This window comes from Podarcis tiliguerta (genome assembly GCF_965153285.1).
Source record: "Podarcis tiliguerta genome assembly, chromosome: 4".
Classification (NCBI taxonomy): Eukaryota; Metazoa; Chordata; class Lepidosauria; order Squamata; family Lacertidae; genus Podarcis; species Podarcis tiliguerta.
In genome coordinates this window covers 15,835,215-15,854,513 of record NC_139537.1, presented here as the reverse complement: position 1 = coordinate 15,854,513, position 19,299 = coordinate 15,835,215, and the positions used below count along the sequence as shown (strand labels likewise).

Below are 19,299 nucleotides of genomic sequence, written 5' to 3'. Positions count from 1 at the left end.
AGAGGAATTGAGTTTGCTGTTCGCGTACAGGGTTATGGGCTTGCAAGTAAAGGCGCCCTCCCGTTAAACACTTTCGGACAGTGGTGGGGAATCGTTTTTAAGTCTGAGGGCCACATTCCCTTCTGTGCTAGCTTTCAGGGGCCACATGATGGTGGTCAGCCTGAGTAAAAATGGGCAGAGCAATGAATGCAAGTTTTACCTTAGTACAACAGCCTAGTCTCTCTCTCTCTCTCTCTCTCTCTCTCTCTCCCTCTCTCCCTCTCTCCCTCTCTCCCTCTCCCTCTCTCCCACACACCCACCCTCTATCCTCCATTCAGAAAAGGAAGAAGCATTATTAGACACATTTCAGCCAGGTGAAAAGCACAAAACAGGGGCAGTGAGGGGTGGGACCTGGGGGTGATGGCCTGGGGAGAGGGTGTGGCCAGAAGGGGTGTGTGGCCTGGGGAGAGGGCATGGCTGGAAGGGGTGTGGCTTGGGGAGAGGGTGTGGCCAGAAGGGTTGTGTGGCTTGGGGAGAGGGTGTGGCCTGGGAAACGGTTCTTCTTACTGTGCCTTTGTTTCTCTCTTCCACACAGCTTGGGCCATTCAGTCTTTTGTTCATTGGGATTGTATCTATCCACTGCATGCAGATTTTGGTGCGATGCAGCCATTACCTAGCCCAAAGGTAAGCGCTTGTCGACGGCTCAAGGGAAGTCAAAACCTGCCTTCCCTCCACTTTGCAACATACCTTCCTTGGTTTACTTCTCGGTTTGTTGGAAGCTTATACTTAACTTCAGAGTGTGCCGCAGTGGCCATACAGCTGGAGCTGGCTTTCTCTGCATTTCTTGGCGTTAGCCGCTCTCGATGGCCCCACTTCAATTAGCCTGCTTAATTTGAAATGCACGTTAGCCAATTTGGACTTTGTTTGCTGGCTGAGCGCTTTTATTTTAAAGCAAGGCAAAACTTATTTGTGCAAAGTTGCATCTTGTTCAATAACCGTAGTTGGGAAATAATCAGTATTTTCTTTTCTCGTTGGTGCCAGATTGAAAAAAACTACCTTAGGGTACAGCGACACAGTTAGCTATGCAATGGAAATGGGTCCCTTTAACGTGTTGCAGAAACGAGCTTCTTGGGGAAGGTAAGCTTCTACAAGAATTTGAAACTGATCTCCCTCCTCGATCACCCTCCACTCTCCTTGCCTTTGCCTTTTCAGTATTATAGAAAAGTATAATAGTATCAGTATCATAGAATTGTGGAGTTGAAAGGGACCCCTGAGGGTCATCTAGTCCAACCCCCTGCAATGCAGGAATCTTCTTGTCTGACACGGAGCTCGAACCCATGACCCTAGGATTAAGAGTCTCATGCTCTACCAACTGAGCTATCCCATAGAATAAGAATACAGTAGATAAATAACAATACACAGAATCTATGTCGTTGCTATTCATTTATTGCTGTTATTCGGTTTCTTGCCCACCTTTCACCATAAGGAGGGGGGAACAGTGCAAAAATATAATGTTCCGATCAGAGAAAAACCGTTTACAATCAGAAGGCTAGGGTGGGTCATGAAAAAATACTGTATCTCAGGCGTTGAAGTCCAGGGTAGAGACGTGTTTCGTAGTTTGCTAAAGTTACGTAATGAAGGTGCTCTTACGTGTTGGAAGGGAATTTCTATAAACTTACCCCTCCCCCAATACTCATTTTTTATAAAACTAGCAACACAACACCTATATGATGTTGTGTTGCTAGTTTTATAAAAAATGAGTATTGGGGGAGGGGTAAGTTTACTGCAGGCAAAATCCCCAGGCTCTTTTGTCCCCCCCAAAAGGCATCCATCAAGATCTCCATGGATCACGATAACCTAGTCACTTTACCTTTAATCAAATGCAGGCGCATTTTAGTTAATAGAGTTGGCATTCACAGCCTACTGATGCAAACGGCGGCAAAAGTGATATTGCCATTGCAGGCACTGTGGCGGTTTGACCTAGAATCATAGAACTGTACTATCTAGAATCTAGCGTGTTCCAGTTACCAAATGGTATGGCTTTGGGAATGGAAAGCAGGGGCAAGCAGAGAATGGACGTATTCTGAATCTTCTGACTGCTCTGTCCTGAGGTGGGGTCCTTGAAGGGTTAGAACTGTATTGCCAACAAAATGCGGTACAGTGCTACCTCGGGTTACATACGCTTCAGGTTACAGACTCTGCTAACCCAGAAATAGTACCTCGGGTTAAGAACTTTGCTTCAGGATGAGAACAGAAATCGTGCTCCGGTAGCACGGCGGCAGCAGCAGGAGGCCCCATTAGCTAAAGTGGTGCTTCAGGTTAAGAACAGTGTCAGGTTAAGAACGGACCTCTGGAACGAATTGCCGTATTTTTCGCACCCGACCATAGGATGCACCTTGTTTTAGAGGGGGAGAACAAGAAAAAAAAATTCTCCCCCTCTCTGCTCAGCGCCCCTTCCATTTCTCCTCCCGCTTGGCTGAAGGGGCGCTGTGCAGCTCTCACTCTCTGCTGGAGCCAGGAGAGTCTTGCTTTCCCAGCTTCAGCAAAAGGAACCCGAAGCCTGCGGAGCGCATAGCGAGTTCCTGCTGCGCTCCAAAGGCTTCAGGGATAGCCGCCTGAAGCCTTTGGAGCACAGCGGGAACTCGCGCTGCGCTCCAAAGGCTTCGGGTTCCTTTCGCTGGCTTTGCTTTAGCACTGCTGCACCAGTATTGGCTCCCAGGCCTTCTGCTGAGTCGTCCCTGTCTGATTTGCCCTGCGAACCAAATGCTGCCTCTGTCTGTGCACAACACCAGCCCGTCAACAGACTCTCTTGCGCGGGTGTGAAATCTGCCTGGAGACTTCATGGAACACTTTGATCCTTGTGGTTCAGGGAGTACTAACAGGTTTAGGAAAGCTCAACGTCAACCTGGATTTCATGCCTGTTTTAAGAGAAACATATCTCTGTCCTTGCACTGACTAACTAGTCTGTTTCCATTTCCTTTCTTTAAAAAGAGAAAGAAAAAAAAGGGAAGATTTGCCCACCACTATATTTTGATTTTTTTTGGACGCGGGTGGCGCTGTGGGTAAAAGCCTCAGCGCCTAGGGTTTGCCGATCGAAAGGTCGGCGGTTCGAATCCCCGCGGCGGGGTGCGCTCCCGTTGTTCGGTCCCAGCGCCTGCCAACCTAGCAGTTCGAAAGCACTCCCGGGTGCAAGTAGATAAATAGGGACCGCTTACTAGCAGGAAGGTAAACGGCGTTTCCGTGTGCGGCTCTGGCTCGCCAGAGCAGCGATGTCACGCTGGCCACGTGACCCGGAAGTGTCTGCGGACAGCGCTGGCTCTCTGCCTCTAGAGTGAGATGGGTGCACAACCCTAGAGTCTGTCAAGACTGGCCCGTACGGGCAGGGGTACCTTTACCTTTTTATATTTTGATTTTATGTACGTTGCCTGGTCAGTGTAGGCACCCCAGAAGGAAGGTAGCAAATTGCTGTTTTGCAGGGAAAGCTTCATTTGATTGCATACGACTCCTCAGTGCATTGGATGTGACCTCCAAATCTTTGCCTCCCCGCAGATAAACACTAGTTAACTTGAGTTTTCTCTCTCTCATTGTGCCACTACAGATACGTTGTGGACTTCTTCCTTGTGATTACACAGCTGGGGTTCTGCAGCGTTTATATCGTGTTCTTGGCAGAAAACGTGAAACAAGTAAGCCAATAAATTTATCCGTGGAATTGATATTGCACCTGTCTTCCTGAAGGAGCCCAGGGTTAAAAAAAGGATGCAGAATGTGAAAAACAAAACACATTCTGAAAGCTGTTACAGCTGGAAACGTTATTCCCTCCAGTGATCTTGGGGCGGCTAGGAAAAGTATTCTTCAGCCATCCAATCCCTGGGTAGACAGGAATGTTTTCAGATTCCTCCTGATAAAGGTACAGCATGCTAGGAAGGCATCCTACAAACAAGGAGCCACTGCTGAAAAGGCCCACCTGAGAAAGGTCGCTGCCAGTTCAATCCAGTTCATGTTTTACTCGGAAGCAAATTCCACTGAATTGAGTCAGAGTGAGTGTGCGTGGGATGTTTGGCGGTCTCCTCTTCTTTGGCGATTACTCGTAGCCAAGTAAGATTGTCTTCCATAAACACGGTTTTAACAATGAGTCCGTAAGTGACTGTGGGACGTGGGTGGCGCTGTGGGTTAAAGCCTCAGTGCCTAGGGCTTGCCGATCAAAAGGTCGGCGGTTCGAATCCCCGTGGCGGGGTGCGCTCCCGCTGTTCGGTCCCAGCGCCTGCCAACCTAGCAGTTCGAAAGCACCCCCGGGTGCAAGTAGATAAATAGGGACCGCTTACCAGCGGGAAGGTAAACGGCGTTCCGTGTGCTGCGCTGGCTCGCCAGATGCAGCTTGTCACGCTGGCCACGTGACCCGGAAGTGTCTGCGGACAGCGCTGGCTCCCGGCCTCTAGAGTGAGATGGGCGCACAACCCTAGAGTCTGTCAAGACTGGCCCGTACGGGCAGAGGTACCTTTACCTTTACCTTTAACAATGAGTCCGTAAGTGACTGTGGAGGCCAATTCTGGAACCACACGTCCTTCCACAGTGGGGACATTGGTTTCCGGGTGGGAGTTGATCACGGTGTGGATTTGCCAAGTGTACCTTCCTCCTAGCACCTTTCTCCCTTGCATCCTGAGTTCGAGTGTCTTCAAAGCCCATGACACCTTTGGTAAAGGCTGTTCTCCAACTGGAGCGCTCGCAGGCCAGTGCAGTTTGTTGTTGGTTGTATGTTGTCCGCTATTCGGTTGCTGACCAGACCGCATCTCAGTGGGAAAAAGTCATAGCTTAGTGAAAGGCGATGTTCTTTGCAAGCCAAACATCCCAAGTTCAGTTCTGATTCCTGTGTGTGACTCTGGAGTGCCACTGCCAGTCATCATGGATAAGATTGGCCAGTTCGTATTCATGTCAGAAGATTTGCTGTTATGGAATATTCACTCTGTAGGGGGAGCCAAAGGGCTAGCTATAAGAATGACTATTCAATGTAATTCTATTTCTTAAAGGGAATTTTTTTTTTTTTTTTTTTGCAGTGTGCACTTGTCAACCACAGTAAACTAGCCGTAGCAAAAAAAATTGCTGTTCCACATCCTTGTGTCACAGTATTAATATATAAAAGGATGTCATATAGAGGAGGGAGAAAGGTTGTTTTCTGCTGCTCCAGAGAAGCGGACATGGAGCAATGGATCCAAACTACAAGAAAGAAGATTCCACGTAAACATTAGGAAGAACTTCCTGACAGTAAGAGCTGTTTGACAGTGGAATTTGCTGCCAAGGAGTGAGGTGGTCTCCTTCTTTGGAGGTCTTTAAGCAGAGGCTTGACAACCATATGTCAGGAGTGCTCTGATGGTGTTTCCTGCTTGGCAGGGGGTTGGACTCGATGGCCCTTGTGGTCTCTTCCAACTCTATGATTCTATGATTCTAGTATCTGTATTCGAAACCATGCGTGCCTTCCTTCTCTGCAGTGAACTTCTGTGTGCTGGTAGAGACTCTTCTGTTTGCAAAGCAAATGCATGGTGAACCTGTAATGTCTGAGGAATCGCTCTCTTCCTTCTGCTTTCTCTGATGTACTGGAAGGAGGAACCTAGGGAGTAATGGAAGTGTTGCTTCTGAATACCTGTTTCTGGGAATCAAAACTGTGCTCAAGTCCTTCTTAGCCACAGGATACTGAACTAGATGGTCTTTTGGGCCTGATTGAGTAATCAGGCTCCTCCTCCTCCTCTTCCTTTATACAGTGCCATTAATAATAACAATGGAAGGTCGGTGGTTCGAATCCCCCGACGGGGTGAGCCCCCTTTGCTCGGTCCCTGCTCCTGCCAACCTAGCAGTTCAAAAGCACATCAAAGTGCAAGTAGATAAATAGGTACCACTCCGGCGGGAAGGTAAACGGCGTTTCTGTGCGCTGCTCTGGTTCGCCAGAAGCAGCTTAGTCATGCTGGCCACATGACCCGGAAGCTGTACGCCAGCTCCCTCAGCCAATAAAGCGAGATGAGCGACGCAACTCCAGAGTTGGTCACGACTGGACCTAATAGTTAGGGGTCCCTTTACCTTAATAACAATAACAATAATTATTATTATTAATATTTAATGTCACTCTGGACAGCTTCAAACACATACAAACACATAATAAAACATATAGCATTAATAGGAATAGCAAAAAGTCACAATAATTGTACAGTAAATAAATTATATGAAACAAACCAACATTAAACAATCCTTCATAATCTAATAGTAAACAGTAAAACTAATCACTAGCGAATAATAATTAAACAATTGTTGGACATGGACCTTAGCAAAGTAGTAGAGGATAGGCCCCTGCCCTGAGGAGCTTATAATCTGAAATGCAACACAAAAGGAGGGGACTGGTATAAATAGAGGGAATAGAGTGGTACCTCGGGTTAAGTACTTAATTCGTTCTGGAGGTCTGTTCTTAACCTGACACATTTCTTAACCTGTTGCTGCCGCGCTGCCGGAGCACGATTTCTGTTCTCATCCTGAAGCAAAGTTCTTAACCTGAAGCACTATTTCTGGGTTAGCGGAGGCTGTAACCTGAAGCGTATGTAACCTGAAGCGTATGTAACCTGAGGTACCACTATACTAAATGGAGAACAAGGGCTGGGTGATATCTGGTTTTCAACATTGCAATATATCACCAGCTAAACATGGCGACATACCGATATCCTACGATGTCTGAAATAAGGATGTATGTAGAGGCACTGGCTGGCTTCACGGTTTTTCCCCCATTGCGATTTTGGCATAGCACACACACACATCATGGTTCGCAATCTATTGCCAGGTCAGAAATCATGCAACCGATTCACAATATGGAGTACAAACCAGTTTTGGGCGCTATATCGCCCAGTCCCGCTGAGAACTTGAAGGGGAGGGGAATAGCGCTTGAGCGCATGGCTTGTTCCCGATCATCAAACCATGGTTAGGAGGCTGGCGAAGGTGAGGCCTGAATGCAGCCCCTTGTCTTCATAAAAATGCCCTGCAATTTTGCCTTCTTTGTTTCTTGCTGTGGCAACTGCGCTGAAATTTGTGGGTACAGCTTTCGCTCTGGCTGCTTCGTACACCTGCTGTTCAAAAGAGCTGTTGCGTACGCCCACATGTAACACCGGTGAAAACTGTCTGTGTTGTTCTTCTGAACAGCGTCTTCAGCTTGGCTTAAGTGTTGGCTGCTCCTTTTCCATTTCCCTTTTGTGTTGAGAAGGTAAGCGGCAGCAGTTGCTGATTACTAGAAAAGAATAAGAGGGAACAGAGTGGGCCCTTTCACCGGGTGTTCCCACCCAAGCAGTCAAGAGTGTTGCTAGGTCCTTATCGTATTTTGGGCACAGGCCTAAAGACTTCATTTTCATAAAATCTGAATGCTGATTTGTATGTATAGGTGGAAATTTGAAATAAAAACTCTCGCCAAAGGCAAACTAAACAGCTACCTCTGCAAATCGCCCCCAAGCAAGTTGTTCCGTTGACACCCCACCCCAGTATTGGATTTGTGACCATTATGCTCATTTGCCTTCAGTAGATGGCCAGAGAAACACATACCAGAGATAAATCAGTATACCTGAAGGAGCGTCTCCACCCCCATCATTCTGCCCGGACGCTGAGGTCCAGCGCCGAGGGCCTTCTGGCGGTTCCCTCATTGCGAGAAGCAAAGCTACAGGGAACCAGGCAGAGGGCCTTCTTGGTGGTGGCACCCACCCTGTGGAACGCCCTCCCATCAGATTTCAAAGAGATAAACAACTACCTGACATTTAGAATACATCTGAAGGCAGCCCTGTTCAGGGAAGTTTTTAATGTGTGACATTTTAATGTATTTTTAATCTTTGTTGGAAGCTGCCCAGAGTGGCTGGGGAGAGCCAGCCAGATGGGTGGGGTACAAATAATAAATTATTATTATTATATTATTATTATTATAAATCTATTCTCTGACAGCATGCAGTCTGCTTCACTGCAGAAGTTGGAGATGGGTACTAAGACCCAGATGGTCCAAGTCACTTCCTCTTAATTTCCTCCCAATAAGTTCTGCTCCAAAATCAATTCAGTTCCCCCCTCCCTCCTTCGTTGCTCCCAGCTTATGTCTAGATCAGTGTTTCGCAACCTTGGGTCTCCAGTTGTTCTCGGACTACAATTCCCATCATCCCTGACCACTGATCTAGCTAGCTAGGGATGATGGGAGTTGTAGTCCGAAAGCAGCTGAAGACCCAACATTAGGAAACACTGGTCTAGATGAAGTCACCTTATTTCCCCAAATTACAGTATTTTTCCGTGTATAAGATGCCCCCTATTTTGGGGGACTCAAAATTAAGAAAATGGGGGGAGATTGCCCCCGTGTATAAGACTACGCCCCTTTTTAACATTATTTTTTAGTAAAAAACACCCTAGTCTTGTATATGGAAAAGTACGGTAATTCCTACCCAGGAACCAAGATCGCCTCCATCCAACTTTTCCCAAATTCATTACCGATGTGGAAACACTTGGGGCACATAGGAAAAAATGGCAGGTTGCGCGTATCTGTAATTCCCCATGAAGAGCCCAGCAACCTGTTCTCCCTGTGGCCAGCCAGATGCCCACGGGAAGCCCATTGGCAGGGCCTGAGTATGACAGCACTCCTCACACCTGCAGATCCCCACACCTGGTGTTTGGAGGCATGCTGCCTCTTATCAGTGGAGAGGGAGCCTAGCCATTGTGGCTGGAAGCCGTGGATTGACAGCCTTTCCCCCTGCGAATTTGTCTAATCCTCTTTCAAAGCCACCCAAGCTGGCAGCCATCCAAACACCCCTTGCAGGAGTGAATTCCGGAGTTCAGCTGTGCGCCATGTTCTGCAGACCCACCCCAGCATTATTTGTGTCAAGCAAAGCATCGTGCCTCTTCTCTCTCTCTCTCTCTCTCTCTCTCTCTCTCTCTCTCTCTCTCTCTCCATCCCTCCCCCCTCTCTGTCTTTCTCTCTCCAAGCTCTCTTTGATATACCACTTGTGGTCCTGCTTTTTTTTTTTTTTAAATGTTTTTAATAAATTCTTGGGTACACCCAGAGACTCTGTTTTCAAGTCACAGAATCCTTCAAACAAATCAGTCATATTCAGAGTGAGACAGTACTGTTCTAGGCAATATGGAGTTGGGGGGGAGGGGAAGAAAAGTGGGAAGAGAGAGGGAAGGAAAGCGGGAAAGAAATAAACATTTCAGTCATTTCTATAGTATGTGAGCTTTTGCGTCAGTGTCAGGTAAACAGGTATTTTATTTTTATTGGCAGTGGGAGAGACCAGAGGGCTTAGGAGGTGGTTGCTTGCAGGATATTCGTCAAAGCAATGCCCATTCTCGCTTTTGATGCTGCTGCCATTACTGGCTTGAATAAGAACCACAGACAGAGTTCCACTTACGCAGTGGGTTTCTCTAGACCCACCCTTTCCCGCTGCAGCCCTCGAAAAGTGGTTCCTCTGGAAGTCCGAGGGACTTTCTGCAAGGGTGTGCTAACAACACAGATCAAGGGGCTACATTGGGGGATGAGGGAAATCGGAGACCCCCACTTTACACAAGCAGAAGGCTCCTGCGTGGGCAAGGGCTCTTTCGCTACCAAGCCGCTGTCTCCTTTCTGTTCTTCAGGCAGTGTGCAGCAGTACAGTGGTGCCCCGCAAGACGAATGCCTCGCAAGACGGAAAACCCGCTAGACGAAAGGGTTTCCCGTTTTTCAATGCGCTTCGCAGGAGGAATTTCTCTATGGGCTTGCTTCGCAAGATGAAAATGTCTTGAGATTCTTGCGATTTTTTTTCGCTCCCCACCCCCTTTTTCTAGGGCACTAAGCTGCTAATAGCCTTTTAGCAGCTAATCCGCTAATCCCTTAAGCCTTTAATAGTCGCTAAACCGCTAATAGCGCTAATCCGCTAATAGGGTTGCTTCGCAAGATGAAAAAAATGCTAGACGAGGAGACTCGCGGAATGGATTATTTTTGTCTTGCGAGGCACCACTGTATTCTGCTGTACTTCAGAGCTACCCGAGAGTGAAGGCTGCACATCTATTAATACTAATAGGTAAAGGGACCCCTGACCATTAGGTCCAGTTGTGACTCTGGGATTGTGGCACTCATCTCGCTTTATTGGCCAAGGGAGCCGGCGTACAGCTTCCGGGTCATGTGGCCAGCATGACTAAGCCGCTTCTGGCGAACCAGAGCAGCTCATGGAAATGCCGTTTACCTTCCTGCTGGAGTGGTACCTATTTATCTACTTGCACTGTGTTGCTTTCGAACTGCTAGGTTGGCAGGAGCAGGGAGCTCACCCCATTGCAGGGATTTGAACCGCCGACCTTCTGATCAGCAAGTCCTAGGCTCTGTGGTTTAACCCACATCGCCACCTGCGTCCCTTCATTAATACTAATAGCAGTCCATTATTCATCTGAATGTTGCTCCAAGCCTCCGTTAGCTACCCCAACGGCTTCGGAAAGCCATCTTCGTTCTCCTTTTTGCCATTGGTTGCTTGGGAAGGATGTTGCTACCTTTCCTGAGTGTTGAGCTCCTTGAGAGCATTTCCTGCAACTTGTCCACAACCTTACTTAAGAGCCAGTCTTAGGGCTGCCTGCCTGTTGGGTTGCTCACGCTATTTGCATGCTGCTTTTGCTCTTAACCGCCATTGGCTACCTTAGGCGGTACAACTGCACAGACGGCATATAAGCTTTTAAGTATAACGTTTGGAGTAAGTCATTTGGGGGGAAAAAGGAAACCCTCTGTTTTACGGCATTGGGGACAGCAAGACCATTGCAGGGTTAGCTAGATAGATAATTTATTACAGTCGGAGACCAGCTTATAAAACACACTTAGGGGTACAATCCCAGAAGGAAAGCAAACATTTAAAACAATGTACAACAATAAATTTAAAATTTATAAATGGGATAAGCGTATAGACGCTTAAAACTTTAAGATAAGCTACCACAGAGAGATGACCCAGAGTCACCCATGGAACTGAGTTTGGGGATTTTCTTAACAAACTAATTTGGGTTGGGGGATGGTCTGCGGCTACAGATCTGTACACAGAATCTGGCGATCATCCGGGTCGTCTTATGATCTTTGCTTAACAGGAAAAGGTCAAATTTTTGCTTTTCCAGGAGGTCAGCGAGCCTCACCAGCAGGGGATCAATATTCTCACTATGTGCCTCTTCATAAAAGGGACACCTGAAGAACAAGTGCTCTGGGCTTCCTATATCCCCCAATGAACAGGCGCAAAGTCTCTGAGCATATAAAAGATCCTTCCAGGACCGTCGAGGGCAGAGCCGAGCTTCTGGCGAGTGTAAAAGCCCTTCTTGCATTTTTGGATATGAGAAAGAAGAGATATACTGCCGGTGTGGCTATATATATCTCGATTTCTCCAATTTTATGGCCGGGGAACCTTGAGCAGCCCTGTTGTCTCTCGGTGTCTATGATTCTTTGCCTGACCATAGCTTTTGCCTGGCCCAACCACTGCAGGGTTGAAAAACTTGCATGGAGAAAATCACAAAGTTGGAAGCTTGTTTTGCCAAGTTACTTCTGACTATGTTTCTTTCTCTTGTGTGTGTGGGGAGAGCGGGATAATGTTTACCATGGCCTGGCCCAAGATGACTAACTCTGTGATGTGACGCACTGGAGGAAATTGCCATTGCTTCAAAGTGATGGTGACCGAGTGGTTGGAGATGCTGATGATATTGAGTCTGACACTGCGAAGGAAGACTAGGTTAGGCAGAAGATGAGTCACACATCTACCAATCATCTTATCGCAATCAGCAGTAAACTGCTGCTCGGCCCCAGACGAAATGTGGGAGAAGGAGGAGGAGGAGGCCGGTTGCTCTTTCATGGTTGTTTTGTTAACTTCCTGCATGCGTGTGTCTCTGTTCAGGTTGTCTGCTTTTCAGTCCTGGCTGCGCTGCAACTGGCAAATCGGATATTTTGCCCGTCATGTAACATGGCATCCTTGAAGTTAGTGAAGTGCAACCATTTTGCTTAACAGCAGCAGCAACAACAATGACATTCTTATTACAGTGGTGCCCCGCAAGACGAATGCCTCGCAAGACGGAAAACCCGCTAGATGAAAGGGTTTTCCGTTTTGCAGGTGCTTCGCAGGACGAATTTGCTATGGGCTTGCTTCGCAAGACGAAAATGCCTTGCGATTCCTGGGGGTTTTTTCCCCCTCCCCCCCCTTTTCCCAAGCCCCTAAGCTGCTTAACAGCTGTTCGCTAAGCCGCTTAACAGCTGATCGCTAAGCCGCTTAACAGCTGATCTAAGCTGCTTATCAGCTGATCTAAGACGCTTATCAGCTGATCTAAGCTGCTAATAGCCTTTTAGCAGCTAATCCGCTAATCCCTTAAGCCTTTAATAGCCGCTAATAGCCTTTTAGTAGCTAATCCGCTAATCCCTTAAGCCTTTAATAGCCGCTAAACCGCTAATAGCGCTAATCCGCTAATGGGCTTGCTTTGCAAGACGAAAAAAACCGCAAGACGAAGAGACTCACGGAACGGATTCTTTTCGTCTTGCGAGGCACCACTGTATTTGTGCCCTGCCCATCTGACTGGGTTCCCCTAGCCGCTCTGGGCAGCTTCCAACAAATATAAAAAGCATAATAAAACATAAAGCATCAAAAGCTATTCGTTCCAACCCTGTGCAATTCAGGAATCTTTCACCCAATGTGGGGCTTGAACCTTTTAAAGCTGACTGTTAGCTGACATTGGTTCATCATAAAAAGCTTTTTAATGAATGAAAGGCATCACCTATTCTTCAGGCAGCATGTTATTTTTACACGGTTGATATTTCAAAAGCATTCCGCTTTCTGCGCCCTGATAATCATCATTTCGGTGAATCGTTATTAACACACACATGCCCGGTGTCTGCTACCAAAAAGTTTTAATGTCTTAGAAGAGCATTCTCTCATCCCGGTGCTCTCTTGGTATTTTGCATGGCAGCTCTCATCAGCCAAACCAGCCAATGCTTGCTGTTTCGTTCCAAACAAATGTAGCACACCAAGATGGGGAAGGCTATCTCAGGGGCACTCATCCATGGGAGCTAGTGCCTCTTCTAAGGTCCCGTCTGGTCTGGGATGCATGTGTCAAAACACTGCACGCTTTCCTCCTTCAAAACTTGTTTTTATTGTCCAGAATCAAATGTGTGCAGGTTTCACGGGCAAAAACTTGCTTTGGTTGACCAAGATTTCTTGGGTTGTATGGCAACTGTGCAGAAAATGCAAAGGCTGCAGCTTGTCAGTGATTGATCAGGTGTTTAAGAGGTGAGACGATATTTCAGGTCTCCTTGCCCCGAACTGCAGGGCTTTATACACCAAAACCAGCACCTTTAGCTTACCCTGATAGCTAATTGGCATAAAGGAGGGGGTTGGCAAAGTTTTTGTGGCTTGGGCTGGTTCACGGTCCCGCAGACGCTGCGGTGGGCCAGAGTGTGCGCGCACACACGAATGTGCAAACGCTATTTCAGTCTCTCCTTCCGGCACGGAGGAGGCGGGCGCAGCTTCCCATTGGCTGCAGGAACTTCCTGCAGCCAATGGGAAGCCGGGCAGCATCATGGAAGGCGGTCCCTACTGTGCTCTGCACCAGTTTAGTGCGGTGCATGGGAGCCAACTGAGCGGGTGGCGGGGGTCCATGGGCCAGTTAAACGACCCCCATGGGCCGCTTGTGGCCCATGGGCCTTAGGTTGCCAACCCCTGGTCTAAGAGCTGAACATAAAGGTGCCCTATCTTGGGAAGACAAGGCATTTCCCTCATTTTGAAACTGTACTAATTGACTAGAATCATAGAATCACAGAATCATAGAATCATAGAGTTGGAAGAGACCACAAGGGCCATCGAGTCCAACCCCCTGCCAAGCAGGAAACACCATCAGAGCACTCCTGACATATGGTTGTCAAGCCTCTGCTTAAAGACCTCCAAAGAAGGGGACTCCACCACACTCCTTGGCAGCAAATTCCACTGTCGAACAGCTCTTACTGTCAGGAAGTTCTTCCTAATGTTTAGGTGGAATCTTCTTTCTTGTAGTTTGGATCCATTGCTCCGTGTCCGCTTCTCTGGAGCAGCAGAAAACAACCTTTCTCCCTCCTCTATGTGACATCCTTTTATATATTACTAATTTCACTCATTTAAAAATAACCTGTATTGTTTCTTGCAGGTTCACGAAGGGATTGTTGGAAATAAATCTGGCATGAACACCACAGGAGTCAGTGGCCCCTCAGACAAAATGACTACTGATCTGCGAATATATATGCTGTGTTTCCTCCCCTTTACTGTCCTCTTGGTCTTCATCCGCGATCTTCGGAGTCTGTCTGTGCTCTCACTCCTCGCAAACATAGCCATGGCCATCAGTCTTGTAATCATTTATCAATATGTTATCCAGGTGAGTAAGGACCGGCTTCTGCACTCATTTTTCTTTCCTTCCTCCCAGCGTCACACTTGGGGGCTGCACTTTGGCCCGCGGGTGGTAATCCATTTTAGCACTGCTTTAGCTGGAAGCGTACACAGAGCTAGGTGTGAAGAGCCCTGCAAGATGCAAGCAAAGGCTGATCCAGTCCACCATTCCTTTCCCCACGTCTGGCCAACCAGATGGCAGGTAAAAAGGTAAAAGTTAAAGGACCCCTGGACGGTTAAGTTCAGTCAAAGGCAACTATGGGGTTGCAACACTCATCTTGGTTTCAGGCTGAGGGAGCCGGCATTTGTCCGCAGACAGCTTTCTGGGTCATGTGGCCAGCATGACTAAACCGCTTCTGGCACAATGGGACACCAGGACAAGTGCCAGAGTGCATGGAAACACCGTTTACCTTCCCTCTGCAGTGGTACCTATTTATCTACTCGCACTGGTGTGCTGTCAAACTGCTTGGTTGGCAGGAGCAGGGACCAAGCAACGGGAGCTCACCCCGTCGCGGGGATTCGAACCGCCAACCTTCTGATCGGCAAGCCCAAGAGGCTCAGTGGTTTAGACCACAGCAAGCAGGGCATAAAGGGAATAGCCTTGTCTTGCTGCTGTTCCCAAAGAACTGGCATTCAGAACCACGCTGCCTCTTATCCTGGAAGCACTCAGTAGCCATTGTGACTAGCAGCTTCTGATCAATAGCCTTATCTCCTGCAACCGAAAAGGTCTCGGCTTAATTCCCAGCCCACCTTCATTGCATACGTGTAATGAAACTTTCAGCCCCATGTTGTGTGTAGGTTTGGGGGTGGATGGAGATTAGTGAAAACAACAACAGAAGCTGACAGTTCTGAGTGATGCATCCGGTGGATAGCCAGAACCAACACTGCTGAATGACAACGACCTTTTAGTCGACTTGTTCAGATTCACTCATCTGTTTAAAGGTCATCGTGATTCACCACCGCATCTCCATTACTTAGGAAATACAGGGCAATTACCTTTTCCTTTGTGCATTTTTAAGGGGCAACGCTGACCTGTCCATTAGTGAGCCTTAAGCGGCCCAAGATTTCAACCACAGGATTATGTGCTTCTTGCCTTGCACGGGAATCCCCCTGCCCCACTCCCCAATTATAGTTAGGCATTTTTAACAGGTAAAATACAAACCTGGCATGTTCCAAACTCATGCATTTGGCATGGATGCTACCAGTCTACCTAGAGTAGGGCTGGGTGATGTATTGATAAAGGTAAAGGGATCCCTGACCGTTAGCTCCAGTCGTGGCTGACTCTGGGGTTGTGGCGCTCATCTCGCTTTATTGGCCGAGGGAACCGCCGTACAACCTCCGGGTCATGTGGCCAGCATGACTAAGCCGCTTCTGGTGAACCAGAGCAGCGCACAGAAACACCGTTTATCTTCCCACCGGAGCGGTACCTATTTATCTACTTGCACTTTGACGTGCTTTCAAACTGCTAGGTTGGCAGGAGCAGGGATCGAGCGATGGGAGCTCACCCCGTCATGGGGATTCAAACTGCCAACCTTCTGATCGGCAAGTCCTAGGCTCTGTGGTTTAACCCACAGCGCCACCCGCGTCCCATCGTGATGTTTAGCTGGTGATATATCATGATGTTGAAAACCAGGACTCACCCAGCCCTAGGTAGAGTATAATCATAGAATCATAGAATCATAGAATCATAGAATCATAGAATCATAGAGTTGGAAGAGACCACAAGGGCCATCGAGTCCAACCCCCTGCCAAGCAGGAAACACCATCAGAGCACTCCTGACATATGGTTGTCAAACCTCTGCTTAAAGACCTCCAAAGAAGGAGACTCCACCACACTCCTTGGCAGCAAATTCCACTGTCGAACAGCTCTTACTGTCAGGAAGTTCTTCCTAATGTTTAGGTGGAGTCTTCTTTTTTGTAGTTTGGATCCATTGCTCTGTGTCCGCTTCTCTGGAGCAGCGGAAAACAACCTTTCTCCCTCCTCTATGTGACATCCTTTTATATATGTGAACATGGCTATCATATCACCCCTTAACTTCCTCTTCTCCAGGCTAAACATGCCCAGCTCCCTTAGCTGTTCCTCATAAGGCATCTTTTCCAGGCCTTTGACCATTTTGGTTGCCCTCCTCTGGACACGTTCCAGTTTGTCAGTGTCCTCCTTGAATTCTGGTATACTAAATAATAATATTTTTTTATTTATACCCCACCCTTCCCGGCTTAAAAACTGGGCTCAGGGCGGCTAACAACAAATATAAAACATTGATTAAAATGCAACTTAAAAACAGCATAAAATACAACATAAAATGCAGCATCAATATCAATAAAATTCAAAAATGACTCCACATAAGGAAAACCTGTCTGCTGGATAAGACCAGTGACCCATGCATCTCGTTCTCGCCAATGAGATACCTATGGGAAACTTGCGAGCAGAATCTGAGCATAATAGCACTCGCCCCAGTCGCGGTTCCTTGCAGCTGGTACTCAGAGGCTTCCTTCCTCCAGCAGTGGAGATTTTTTGCCATTGGGCTGTGCTAGTGCACTCAAATGGCCCAGCTCTTCCACAAATACTCAATAGTTTCCCACCTACTAACGCACCTAGAAGATGTCCGGATTTGCCTTTTACCTACTTGTATCTAGTTTCCTGGCGAAATCGGGCCTAACTTCAGTTATTCATGCCTTAGGCTGCAATCCTAGCTGCGCTTCCTGGGGAGTAAGCCCAATTGAATCCAGCGGGATTTTACTAGACACGCTTAGGACTGCAACTGTAGTCGTTTCCAAGTTAGATGGCTGTAGTGCTCTGTATGTTGGGCTGCCCTTGAAGTCTGTGCAGAAACTTCAATGGTACAGAACGCTCTGGACAGGCTTGTATTGGGTTGGCATAACGGACTACAGAAAGTCAATATTGTTTTCGTTATGATGTTTCTTGCCAGGGTTTATCCATTCATCGAAAACTGCCTCTAGTGGCTGACTGGAAGAGGTACCCGCTTTTCTTTGGCACGGCTGTCTTCGCTTTTGAAGGAATAGGAGTGGTAAGTGCCGTTTTAGAATTTAAGATTATTACCTAAAGGCAACGGCAGTTGAAACGCACCTCTTCACCATCTCGGGAAAAATAGAATTGGCCTCTGTTTTACTCCAGTGGCTAGAACTAGACCTTCAGGGTAAACAAGACCCCCAAATTTCTGTGTGCCTTTGATAGGGAAGATTCTTCCCACAATTTTCAGTGCATTTCCCCATTGCAAAAAAATAAATAAAAATAAAATCTGATCCTTTTCAGTGGTTGTGTTGTGCCAGGTCAGCAGGGTGCTTTAATCTGTATTGATTGTGCAAACCTAAATTTTCCAGTATGCGCTTGAATCACTCCCGCAAAACACTGACAGCCTGGACCTAGAATTGTTGCTAGTGCTTTTCCATGAAGGCACAAGAGGCTTTTGTTCTAAGAGAAAGGCTTCAGCTGAGTTGGAGAGCATGCACTCTTGTCTGCAAAAAGTTTCCTGGTTCAATCCCTGGGATCTCTGGGTAGAGCTGGAGGAAAACCTTGCATGAAACCCTGGAGAACTGATGGCAGCTGGAAATAATAATAATAATAATTAATAATAATAATAATAATAATAATAATACAGTGGTGCCTTGCAAGACGAAATTAATTCGTTCTGCGAGTTTTTTCGTCTTGTGAATTTTTCGTCTTGCGAAGCACGGTTTCCCATAGGAATGCATTGACGGTTTTAAGAAAAAGGCGCAAGAGGTTTTTGTCTTGCGAAGCAAGCCCATAGGGAAATTCGTCTTGCGAAGCAACTCAAAAAACGAAAAACTATTTCGTCTTGCGAGTTTTTCGTCTTGCGAGGCATTCGTCTTGCGAGGTACCACTGTAATAATAATAATAAATTTTATTTATACCCCGCCCTCCCCAGCCAAGACTGGGCTAACACCAAATATAAAAACAATTGATTGAAATACGGCTTAAAAAACAAGATTAAAGATTGAAATACAGCTTTAAAACAAGATTAAAATACAACATTAAAGTGCAGCCTCATTTCAGTGGAAACTCAATCAAAAACTTTTTGGGGGATGAAAACGTCAAGTCTTCACCAAGGCTAACTATCCAGACTGGTCCTACATGGGCCAGAAAAAAAGCCAGGGAAGTCCCCAAATAGGAGTTCCAACACAGAAGGAGAAAGAGAAAAAGAAAGAGGGGGAGGGAATCAAATTGATTCCAAGCCAAAGGCCAGGCGGAACAACTCTCAATCAAATCAGATGGATGATTATGAACAAGATGCACCAATGGCCTGAGCTGGTATAACAACAACTTGCCATGCTAAGGGTGCAAGATGGACGCCAACCTTCCTTGCCTAGTCTCCTCCATTTCTTACCTTTGTGAACTTACCAACTTTGTTAGAAGTTATTAACTCGTCTTTTACCCCTCGAGCCCAGATCACGTGCTGTGTGCACGCCGCGATGACTTAGAAGCTCTGAGTGTGGCACCGAGTTTAGAATCCAGGTTCCTAAGAACCTAAAAACGACGTGGTTTTTTTTAGTGTTTAGGGCTGAGAATACCATGCTTCAAAAATGCGTGGGCAGAGAGTGGAAGAAGCTGGCGGGAAGCAGATTGTGCCAGTCTCCCCTTCTCTCGGTGGAAGCAGATGCTGTACCGTAGCTTCCACAGCAGGCTGCAGATCTCGCCTGGAATGAGGGAAAGCACTCTGCTGTTTCTCCCCTAGGACTCCCTGATAGCAGGCCTGGGCTTGGTGCTACTGTAAGGTCTCCAGAGCAGCTGGGCTCAGGTGGGCTCAGACTCTGGCATGCTGCTCTGCTGGGAGCGAGGCAGGAAGGTGAAACCTATTAGTCAAAACATCGGAAAGACTTTGGGCCAAAGACGAGAGATGAACGCAAAGTTTTGGGACGAGAGGTAAAGAAAGGAGGAAAGAAAAAAATCCAGGTTCTTCTA

At 47.2% G+C, this 19,299-nt stretch overlaps 1 protein-coding gene across 4 annotated transcripts in view; it reads left to right on the top strand.

Annotated features, from left to right (window-relative positions):
- SLC36A4 (solute carrier family 36 member 4) overlaps positions 1-19,299 on the top strand; it is a 113,267-nt gene that overhangs the window by 21,148 nt on the left and 72,820 nt on the right. For all 4 annotated transcript variants that reach the window (XM_083436589.1, XM_083436588.1, XM_083436590.1 and 1 more), the window contains exons 4-8: positions 575-663; positions 1,021-1,116; positions 3,578-3,662; positions 14,122-14,346; positions 17,288-17,386. In XM_083436589.1, coding sequence (XP_083292715.1) covers positions 575-663; positions 1,021-1,116; positions 3,578-3,662; positions 14,122-14,346; positions 17,288-17,386 — 594 coding nt within the window. The remainder of the gene's footprint in view (positions 1-574; positions 664-1,020; positions 1,117-3,577; positions 3,663-14,121; positions 14,347-17,287; positions 17,387-19,299) is intronic.